The 12,489-nt window shown below is 35.9% G+C and overlaps 1 protein-coding gene across 3 annotated transcripts in view; it reads left to right on the top strand.

Moving 5' to 3' along the window:
* Positions 1-12,489, top strand: part of TOP3A (topoisomerase 3alpha) — a 148,529-nt gene that overhangs the window by 99,222 nt on the left and 36,818 nt on the right. For all 3 annotated transcript variants that reach the window (XR_016431952.1, XR_016431951.1, XM_090006501.1), the window contains exon 15: positions 512-641. Coding sequence is in view for 1 of the 3 variants with exons in the window: in XM_090006501.1 (XP_089862627.1) it covers positions 512-641 (130 nt within the window). In the remaining 2 variants the exon portion in view is untranslated. The remainder of the gene's footprint in view (positions 1-511; positions 642-12,489) is intronic.

Raw genomic sequence — 12,489 nt, 5'->3', positions numbered from 1 at the left:
TATATATATTACATTTTTGCCCCTGCCGCACCCCTGCACCCGGGTTTTTTGGAAGTGCCGAATCCCCGCACCCACACCCATGTGACATAGGTCTCTTCGAATGAATTGAGCCATTCAAATGCACATGATTAACAAATTTGGGGTATTCTATGTTGATAAGCTCAATTGATGAAAGTGATGTGGCTTAACTGTTTCCTTGACAACTGCTTTTGCTATTGGATTGACGATTGGTGCTGGTCTACACATGAATGAATAGTTAATGCCTTCTTTTTTATGGGCATGCTAAGGCATTTTGGCCAAAAGAAAGTTGATTTTGAATATTTTAATACTTTAAGTAACACTTCTACTTGTTTATGGTACTACCATGAGTTTGTTTGTTGAGGTATTAAGACCAGCTTTCTAGTGGTGCTTTGTGGGTGTGATTCTTTGTTCTCTATGTTTTGACATTCACATTCTCCATATGTATATGGTTTGAACCATTCTTATCTCTTAGTTTGACACATTTTTTTAGGTATGAACTCTGGAAGCCATATCTAAGGTCTGTTATGGAGGGTGACATGAAAGCTGTAAGTATGGGCACAAAGAGAAAAGCAGAAGTTCTAGAGAGCTGCTTGGAACAGATGGAAGCTTGTTTCTTGGATGTAAGCATTGAAACTATTTTAACTAAGCATAAAAGATTCTGATATATCTGGGCATACTTCTCTTCTTGGTTATGTTTGATTAATGTATAGGATTTTCTGTTGCCAATTTTATGCCGACGATTGTAGTTCAAAATTGCCTAAATTTAGTACCTAATGTGGTTTTTGTATGTGGTTTTTGTGCGTCATCTTTTTTATTATTGTTTCACTGTTTGATTTTGTTCACCTATGTATCATTGAAAAGTCTGCCTGATAGTTTTATGTTGTTGATATTTTCTATTTCCTTTTGAACCTTTTAGCAATGCAAAAAATCTTACATGTATTGGTGCAAGTCAATTCCACCTTTCATACATATGAGCATCTATGTATTTTTTAGTTCAATCCATAATGACTTGTTTATTTGATTTTGGGCTAGTTAATGGTTCAAACGTTCATGAGCTATGTTGCTAAAAGGGTAGAATATACAACATTATTCTTGTGCAATTTCTCATTAAGGACAATATGTAAAGGGATGCCAAAGGAGTAAACTGGTACGCAAAAAGACATGACGGGAGTGAATTGAGTATCTATCTAAATAATTCAAGAAATGTGGAACAGAAAGTAAACCATATGCAAAACACTTCAATTTATTTCTGGAATAGAGATTAACCTCTTAACCTATAATAGTTAATTCATTTTAGTATTTCCAGAACACTTAGATTAACCTGCTAAGCACAATCCACTAGAGGAGACCATTTTTTACTTTAAATTCTGTGAAATCTGTTAAAATAAAACACACACACACACACACACACATATATATATATATATATATATATATATATATATATATATATATATATATATATATATATATATATATATATATATATATATATATATATATAGTATTTTTTTATGGTCAGGGGCAGTTTGGTCTTTTTCCACTTGTAATAGACATCATTCATTAATTACAAATTTTTTTATTTCTTATTTTTTTTTAATTTTTTTGTCTTTATTAAATAGAGCATGGGTTTTATGGTTATTTGGCCATAGAGTCGTTGGGGGCTCCCCAATGGTCATAAATATGACTGTTGGGAGCTCCTAACGACTCTATTGGGAGCTCCCTAATGGCCTCTCTTATATTGTGTATATATAGAGAGGTGTTTGTCCCCCTTCATTCTTTAATGCTTTTGCTAAGCATATTATCAATAAAATCCATATTTTTTATGTTTGTTGTAAAACCCTTGTGGGTTCTTTGTATTGTCCCTAGTGGGCTTGTGATTGTGCACATTAAATTGTGCTTTTTGTATATGCCTTTATTAGGCTCGTATTCATCTTTCGCTCATTTCATTACATGGTATTAGAGCTATAATGCTCTTGGTTTTGTGGAGAGTGACCATAAGGTGTTTGTGTTCGTGAGAAAGTATCTAAAAGTGTTTGTGTGTTCGTGGTGCTTGCAAGTGGTCATATTTTTCTACACTTGTCTTTCTCCCTCATTCAAAATGGAGCATAAAATTTATGCGGTTGTCGAAGTATGCCAAGAAGAAACTCGTCTTGGCATGACTAAAAAAGGAGATGAAGTGTTGACCGTGTCTGCGTCGGGCAACAATGAAAGAGCATATAAACCTCCACAATTTGGGAGAAAATGGTTTATGGAACAACAACTATGGAGGATAAGAAAGGGTTGCTTGTCATTTTTGTAATGAGTCGGGTCATATTAGACCCGCTTGTACAAAACATAGAAACAAGGTAGCTTTCGTAGAAGAATCCACACCAAATAAGGAGAAAGACTACAAAAGTCGAGGTGAACTAAAAAATACTCTTTGTCAAGTAACCATGACACTCCAACAAATACTCGAATCTTCTACATCCGGTGCTGCTATTGCTTCCTCTTCTAATCCTGGTGAGTGGTCATGGATTCTTGAATCAGTGGCTTCCTTTCATATGACCTCACATGAGAATGCCTTATTCGATATATGCACTAACCTAAATTTATCTTGTGTTTCTACTGCCGCTGAAACATCTTTAAAAATTAAAAGTATTGAAAATTTAGATTCTTAAAACTCTAAAAAAAATTTTTGTTCCAAAAATTAGGGCTGTTCCCAAGTTAAATTTAAATCTTTTTTTCGTCTTTCGAATTTTTGACCATGGATGTGAAATCTCCTTTTCATCTAAAGGTTGCTTTGTCCAAGATCTTTGGTCTGAAAAATGGATTGGGCAAGGCCATAGGAGGGGCAATCTCTATTTTATGGATTCTTTGTCTCTTTATTTGAATTCTTTTTATAATTATATCAAAGATAATGATATTGAAACTTAGCGTAAAACATTTTGACATCCAAGTTATTCTATGATGCATCTTTTTCTCTTTAAGGAAAAATTTTGTAATGAAAACAATATTGTGTGTAATGATTGTATACTTGGCAAAGTGAAATCTATTCTATTTCCAAATACAACTTTTATTTCTAAAAGACCTTTTGAGTTAGTGCATTCGGATGTGTGGGTCCTTCGGTCATATCGAAAGGGAGTTATTCATATTATGTTATATTTATTGATGATTTTACTAGATATGTATGGGTCTACTTTCTCAATTTAAAATAAGATATATTTTCTTTCTTTAAAGAATTTTACATGATAGTCAAAAATCAATTTCAAAATAACATTTCTATACTTAGATCCGATTCGGTTGGAAAATATTTATCCAATAAATTTCAAAATTATTTAAAACAAAATAGAATTTTTCATCAAAGATATTGTCTTAGAACTTCTCAACAAAATGGGTTAGCTGTAACGACCCCAATCCATACCCTTTAAAAATGCGGAATATTTTTTTTTCTAAGAGTTGTGGAAAACTTCTCAGAGACCTGGGGTCATCACAGTTCGAATTCCAACTAGATAGCCCAAACACCACAAACGAAGTTGCAACCATCATCCATACGAACCAAACCAATTCCTTTATTTATTAGTAAAAGTAAATTTCAAAGACAAGGTTTTATTCAACTGAAAATAAAGCGAGAATTGGAAAGAAACAAGAAGAATTTAAGAAAAAGCCACTCTGTCCCCTGCTGAAGCGGTCAAACTTAAGTATTACTCTCATCCCTTCCCAGTAGACAGTCCAACATCACTGTTCACCACATCCTGTGAAAAACCAACAAATTAGGGTGTCAGAACCGAAATTCTGAGCACAACTACTTCTAAAGAAATCAGGTGAGACAAAGAACATGGATAAAATTTCATACAGTGATTTGAGTGAGTGCAAATATAAAATTTGCAACATTCAAATATCCATAACTACCAACAATTACATATGCTCACCAGTCAAGAACAATAAATCAGTACCATATATCAAGAACTAAATATCCAAACCTTGCAACATGATTTCAATAAGTACATCCTATGCTACCACCAAATCATGTCATGATATAGAGAATGATTCAAAACATGCATGATCTAATGCATAACAGAAAAATGCATGATTATGTGCAATGCATGATTTCTTCTGTTATCTTTCATTTATGTTCCATCTTTCCATATGCATGCCCTATTAAATGCACGCAGCTTTAAGTTCCTCTTTTTAATTACCGTTGTCCGCGGATACACCAAACAGGTACAATCTCCGAGGTCAAGTAGGTTCCCTGGGTAGCTTAACACACAATTTGTATTTTATTACTGGGTTCCATCTTAGCCCTCGACCGAATTACCTTCGGAACATTAGACCTCCACATCTAATGTCGGGGACACAAGGGACACCCCACGCTCACATGTGCCACTTCATTGGTACCATTAACAACAGCTGTGTCAAACACACCACTCCCGGGTAAAGTGACAGACTCTCCCTAAAACCATGGTCAGGAGAAAAAACCTCATCATCGGGTTCAGGGGACCAAATTACAGCACACGGAGTTTTTGTATCCTCACAGTCTCTCCAAATCCGGATATCCAAGATTCTTATACTCCGGATGAGATATCCCTGAATGTATATTACACTGTTCTTATTCATTATATTTTTATTAAAGTTAATTCTTTAAGTTTGTAACACCATATGCAAAAGTAAAGTGAAAACCCGCATCCTCCCTTGCAGGGACCCTTACGGAACTCCAACCCGTATGAACCACTAGAACAGTGCAGTAAAGTGCCAAACCATCTTATGTGGTTCAAGTGATGCATTTAAAAACATAAATAAAAGAAAACCAAACCTACGACTCTCCAGGCCGATGATGGTCCATTTAGGCCATCGAGGCATCACATCACAAAACAAAAGTAGTGTTTTATTTATAACACTAAGCCAAAGTGCCAAAAGCATGTGCACTTATGAAATCATAAACCCAAACATATGCATGTCATAATTCATTCATATGCATTTTCAATATGTGTGTGTTACCTACATCACATATGGTATTAACCAAATCCTTGGTTTCTTTAAGTGTGTGAGCGTACATGTACCATTTCACATATTAATCAAGCGTACATGTTCAAGAAGAATTACTAATGATTGAATCATGCTCACACTCATGCGTACCATAATCATAACCGTCAAATGAAAGCATAAACCTCCACGACAAGTGTTTCCATACAATCTAATACACAAGCATTTAAATAACACATGGATTCTAGACAAAAATATAATGTTCAGCTAGAGACAACAAGGCAAGTCACTGTATGTATTAAATTCAGTTTGAGGTGCCCATCCTTCTTGAACAGGGTATGATGACCCCATATTTTTACATGAATGGAAATGTCAAATATGTCGCCATGATCCACACTGCATGTTACAAATATGTGCTTAAGCCACACTCAAGAACCAACTTGAGATACTTTAAAGCAACTCGTGATTCAGATAATAATCTGTTTAACCAAACCAGCTATATTCATGTGCTGCAAGAACAGAACAAAAAGGAAATCTCCAGCTTAAGCAATAACTCCAGCTATTACTCATGAATGGATTTAGTGTTATGGATAACACTAACCATGACCAGCATATTTGGCTTAATGCGCAACACGCATTCAAGCTGTTTACTTTCACAAATTCCACGTCAGAATAGCCCACACACACAGGAGTTTTATTTTCTGTTTAGCACTGGAATAGCCCACAGAAAGTGGTTATCCAACAAGTATTTTCCCAGTGAAAATTTTAGTTGGAAACTATTCAGACTTCCCTTTTCTTAATTCTGGATAGAAAAGTCGATGCCCTATTTCTTTGTTCACTATGGGTCAGCAAAAGCAAGTCATTCTTCGATTGTATGCATCCTTTAGGAAGTGAAGGGTATCATGTGATATTGATCCTTTATAACTAATTATGAAAGCAAAACAGGGCATTGTTCTGCATATAACTAAACACGTAAAATATAACAACCAGTAAATTATAAACCCACACAATGTCTGGGAAACTCTTGATCTGCTAACCAGCAACTCATATCTCATAACTCTAGTAAGACCATATCTGCCTAAGATAAAAATTCCAATGCCTGAGACAGACCATTAACAACTTAAGAGCAAACTTTGAGTCATAACCTAAGAAATGCTCAAATTCCAAAGACAGGATGCAGCAACCAATAAACCCCCTTTATATAAGAAAAATAGAAATCGCACATCCCCTTCGTAAAGGAAATACATACAACATACATATAAGATTAAGAGTGAAATCACACAGTCTGTGGTCCAGTTCTTGTATATATATCTTAATCAACATTAACTATGCAAAATCATGAAGAACGTCCAAATGAAAAACACAGATGGGCCTAGCGATCACGGTGTTGTCCTAGCTTTTCTGTTGGTAGAGATGATGTATAGTCATTTTCTTCATTCACAGAATATCAATACCGGATAAAACTCAGAAAAATATTTGCGATTTTCTTTTGTATCAAGAGTTAACCATGGGGATTCGATCCTAGAAATGTAAATCAAAGTTTATTAAACCAACCCAGGAGAAGGATACCCCAAATCGAAAAGAAACTGAAAACCCCATGATTCTTGAGAAAAAGAATAGCCCCAGGAAGGGTTTCCCAAGAACCCATCTCAAATCATCGCACGGAATCGAACCCTTGTTCGATTCCTCACCCAAAATCCAAGAAGCATCGTACCTTATTTTTTTATGAAATTTTCGGCGATCGTAGGCTGGAGACGCAAAGCAGAGCCGACTGGTGATGCTCCTCTCACTGCCGTGACAGGGTGCTCGCTGGAGGTCAGCGATGGTGGATGTGGGTTGCCGCAGCTTTTTCCGGCGATCTTCTACCCTCCGACGCACACACACAGACAGAGAGAGAGATGGGGAGAGATGTGGGAAGAGAGAGAGCCCGAGTGAAGAGGGCAAGACTCCCCTCTCCACCCCCCCTTTATCGACTAACCCCCTCCCCTCTTGCCGAGAGGAACAGGGTCGGTTACGCCCTGCGTAACCCCCCCTGCCCCTTTCCTTAATAGAAAGAATCGTGCCCTAGGCACGATTCTCTTTTACAGGTTTTATAAGGCATGCCCCGGGTCCGAACCCGTGACCCGCGATACCAAATCCAGTTTACAACTGGATCCGGGTTGCCAAAAGCTAGCGGATCCTCAGTTGGATCCTTGTGGGTCCAACTGTGGGTCCGACCCCCGCACCAGAATTTTTTTTTATAATTAATATTAATTATTTATTTAATTTGAATTTAACATTATACTTATAATTTAACCCCCATTTGTGGTTTATTTACGGATTCGGGTAATGGATCCGAACTCTACGACTCAGGATCCAAATCCCAATTTGGATCCGGGCTGGATAAAGAGTGGATCCGCCTCCACTATTTACTGCATTCTTTATTTTATTATGGTTTTTTTTATATATATATATACTAAAATATATATATATACGAGTATATGGATCCGGAAGGTGGATCCCGGACCCATCTACGCATCATCATAAATAGTTATCCCACAAATTATTTAATTAATTAAAAATTATTGTACATATACATACATATCATTTTTATGAGGTAATTTATTCGAAAAATCCCTTTATGGGTCCTGGATCTGAAATTTGGATCTAGGCCCAATTTGCATATTTTAAAATATTTTGTAACAAAAATTTTCGGGTTTTACATTAGCGGAAAGAAAACATAGAGATATTATGAAAACCACTCAGACCCTTCTTATTTCTAAAGATATTTCAAAATCATTTGGGTCGAAGTCGTTCTAACTTCAACTTATTTAATAAATCGTATGGCATCATCATCTTTACAAAATATTTCTTCTTGTAAAAAATTGTTTGTTGTAAATGTTTTGTACTCCTAAACCAAAGATATAAATTATCTCTAAAAGACATTGAATGTGTTTTCATTGAATATGGAGAAAGTCAAAAGGGATATAGATGTAATGATTTAAAAAATAACAAACTTTATGTCTCTAAAGATGTGACTTTTTTTAGAAAATGAAAATGGTTTTGATAAAGGCATTAGAAAAGAGGAAATAGACTAATTGTGATGAATCTTTGAATTATGAAGTTGTTAGTGATAATCATCCTAATGATGAAAGTGTAGAACCTTGTGATAGTTCTACTAAAGAGTAAAGATAGTGATATAGAAGATATGAGACCTACTAAAGATATAAGTGTTTATACTTGGCGTGAGCTAAGAAATCCTCAAAAATACATTAAAAAATACTCTTCTCCCAAAGAAAAGACCTTAGATAGTAACTTAGAAATTGATCGTGATTCCACTATAGAAGAATCCTGACTGTTTCAAATATTTGGGATCTATCATTCAAAAGAATGGAGAAATTGATGGAGATGTAAATCATAAGATTTAGGTTGGGTGGATGAAATGGAAAAGTGCAACTGGTGTGTTGTGCGATCGTAGAATGCCATTGCGGTTGAAGGGGAAGTTTTATAGGACGACAATTAGACCCGCTTTACTATATGGTACGGAATGCTGGGCTGCCAAGAGACATCATATTCAAAAAATGAGTGTATCTGAGATGCATATGCTTCGATGGATGTGTGGAAAGACACTAAGAGATAAGATTCAGAACGAGGAAATACGTAAGAAGGTAGGCGTTGCATCCATTGAAAATAAGATGAGTGAGAATCGTTTACGATGGTTTGGGCATATTCGGCGAAGGCCTAATGATGCTCCAGTTAGAAGGATGGAGAAATGGGAAAATATATTAGCTAAAAGAGGTCGGGGTAGGCCTAAGAAGACTTGGATGGAGATGATAAGAAAGGATATGAATGCTTTGAACCTCACCGAGGACATGACATTGGATAGAAATGATTGAAGGAGAAGGATTCAGGTGGAGAACCCAAAATGATTTTCTTTTTGGTTCATATCGCCGACCCCAATTGTTTGGGATGAAGGCGTTGTTGTTGTTGTATTCCCCTATAGAAAAATCCGGTGTTTAAGATCTATTCGAGCTTCCATTCTACCAAATAGGTTTGTGCCTTATGACTCCTTATCCTCAAACTATAGAGATTGCTTAATAGCACTACATTCTTATCATGAAGCATCTCATTACAATAAAATTAGATTTTTTTTTCATTGGGTTGAGGCTATGAAAGTAAAATTAGATGCCCTTAAGAAAGTTAAGACATGAGAAATATTTACTTTGCCTTTAGGAAAGAAAACCATAGGTTGGAGATTAATATTCATTGTTAAAACCAAGAGAGATGAAACTCTGAGTTGATATAAGGCATGGTTAGTAGGCAAAGGTTATTTCGACAAATATGGACTTGACTACGAAGAAACTTTTGCACTCGTAGCTATGATAACTTGTGTTAGGATCCTCATAGTGGTTGCTTCTACTAAAAACTTGCCTATATGTAACGCCTCGAAATCTTAACCCAATTTTTTTGAGGATTTTTTTTAATACATCGGAAACAACATTCTTTTCTTTTCAATATCAATGAAAATTAAGATCAGAGTTCTCATACTATCCTTGGAACAATAAATACAAAATCCCGATTGAAGTCTCATCCCGCAGCTGCTGCTAACTGCAATTCTTCACCTGAAAATTTATAGGACTTAGACTACAACTGTATAAGTAGGAAATCTGTAACTTTTAATGTGATACATCATGAATCCAGTATGTGATATGGGTGTCAAGTATGATGTTCAGTATATACCAAAAATAAACAAAGGTCTATATTACGACTGTCAACCATTTATCAGAAGCTAACGTGCAGGAAACATCAATAGCAACATTTATATATATCCCACAACAACAATTACGAATCCACACAATTATTCAGAGGAAGGCAATTATGACAATTCATAATTCAGGTAAGCATTCATACCACATGGTACATCCACTAGGCATAAAAGAACACCAATCAATACCATGAATTACAAATCAAGTAAAACAGAGCATTTAACATGCATTAGAAATTAAACATCATGCATCCACCAAACATATAACAATTAAGGAAACATATAACATATGCATGTTCTAATGCATAGCATGAATATACACGATTTATGTGCAATGCATGAATCCTTTATTATCTTTCCTTAAGGTCTTCCTTTTCTATATGCATGCCCTATTAAATGGATACAATTTAAGTTCTTTTTTTTAATTACCGTTGGCCACGAATACACCAAACGGGTAAAATCTTCGAGGTCAAGTAGGTTCACAGAGTAGCTTAGCACACAATTTGTATTTTATTAATGAGTTCCAACTTAGCCCTCAACCGAATCACCTTCGGAACATTAGACCTCTACATCTAATGTCGGGGACACAAGGGACACCCCACGCCCACAAGTGTCACTTTCTTGGTATCAAAACAATCTCACAGTTGTGACCAACACACCACCCCTAGGTAAAGTGACAGACTCTCCCCTAAAACAGTGGTCAGGAGAATGAACCTCAATATCGGGTTCAGGGGATAAATTAACAGCACACAGAGTTTTTGTATCCTCACAGTCTCCCCAAGATTGGTTCTCTAATATTCTCATACTCCAGATGAGATATCCCAGAACATATATTACACTGTTCTTATTCATTATCTTTTTTTTAAAAGCCAATTATTGAGTTTTGCAATTCAACATGCAAAAACAAGGCAAAAGCTTGCATCTACCTCTGCGAGAACCATCATGAGACTCCAGCTTGTAGAAACATATTGAACAATGCAATATAGAACAATAAAATAAAATATGATTTTTGCGATGCATTTAAACAATTAAAGAAAGAGCGAACCAAAGCTCAAGGCTCTCCAGGCCTGTGATGATTCATTTAGAAATCATAACAACTTGCAATTTATGCAATGAGGTCAGCATGCCTTCAAATACACATCCATTCAAACCAATTTAACAATGTGCATGAGTTACCATAATCATATGCATGTGTTCACCATCCATATGCAAGTGCTTTTGTGTAATCACTTAACACACATACATTCATCCATAATTCATAAGTACATAAGAACATTTATGCATGATTTTATATGCTAAACACACATTGATTTCATGTATGCACTTTCCTTAACCAACTTTGCAATAATAGTTTAACAGGCACCAAATACCTCACATGTTGCAAATTATAAAGCATGTTGACATGTCCTAAATGCATGTGCACTCACGCAAATACAAACCCAATCATAAGCATGCCATTTCCCAATCATATGCATCCTTACTATGTGTGTTACCTACATCACATACGCGTATTAACCAATGCATATCTCTTTTGAGTGTGTGAGTGTGCACATCAAAAATATCACTAACCGAGCTATGATCTCATTCATAAATGCACAACCAGTACAATGAAATGCTAAGATAACATTTCACGTATTCACCAGGCAGAAGTGTAAGTTTTTGCATAGGCTAAGGAGGGTGGTCGAGCTTGCCAATCCCGAACCCCCATCTTTCTAGCTAAAAATAGTCAATTCAGTCTAGCCGACTAAATTCAGTCCAACCGACTATATGTCAGCCAATCATATTAAAATTTCATGGACTTCCATGAGAGAAGAATACAGCTTGCATAATACCAGGAGCCGATACCACAAAATGAACACATTCAGTTAATCAATAATTAACATAAGGATTGCTCAGTTTGTCAGAGATAGTTTGGGTAGTATCCCAAATTCGAGTCCCTGTGGTCATATGCACATAAGATGCTATTAGTCCTCCCAAATTTTCAAAGATCTAGTTTATGATCTTTTGAGATATGCAACCAATATCATAAAAAAATAGTTTTCCCTCTCAACCAAATAAATTGTAGAGACATTGTTTACATTGAAAATATCTTAACCTAGGCATTCTCTAACAGGGCCAGTTTGTATAGCACCCTAAAATATAGTCATGGTGCAAAGGCATGAAACACCACTATCATAATTTTCATAGACCAGATTACAATGATCCACAGGATGATATCCTCTCAGTTGTAAGTTAATAGTTATTAACAACTTATAATAAGCTTCAACCAAGTGTCTTCAAACTGATCATCCCAAATGCCACAAATACTTCCAAAAGCACATTGACCAGATTTCTTTTCCACAAGCATATGGATCACATGTATATTAATGTCCTCTATAAAGCATCCAAAATCAATATTGAAAATCCCTAATAATGTTTGATCCTTTTTCCCTCAAGAATGTTTTTCCAAAACCTAGAGGTACCCAGTATGTCCACATCTGATCGTAACCAACACCATCCACAAGTCATTACATCATCATGAATGGTTAAGTAGTCCAAAATTTTATGATCCCTAGTCCAAGTTTACTGCTCCAGGCATAACCAACTCCCAATCAGTAAGGTGCATCCCTCATTCTCTGCCATCCTCTTTTAGTTGGGAGGCCTTCACCGCCTTTCAACAGCAATTGAAATCTACTAGCGATAACAGGACAGTGATGCAGACATACAAATGGGCAAGGTCTCGACAATCATACAACCATCCAAAACCCTTTTTAATTTAAGGT

This window comes from Nuphar pumila, chromosome 5, assembly GCF_984573655.1.
Source record: "Nuphar pumila chromosome 5, dmNupPumi1.hap1.1, whole genome shotgun sequence".
NCBI classification, from domain to species: domain Eukaryota; kingdom Viridiplantae; phylum Streptophyta; class Magnoliopsida; order Nymphaeales; family Nymphaeaceae; genus Nuphar; species Nuphar pumila.
Note: the sequence above shows the minus strand (reverse complement) of the source record. Positions and strands in the feature narration are given on the sequence as shown.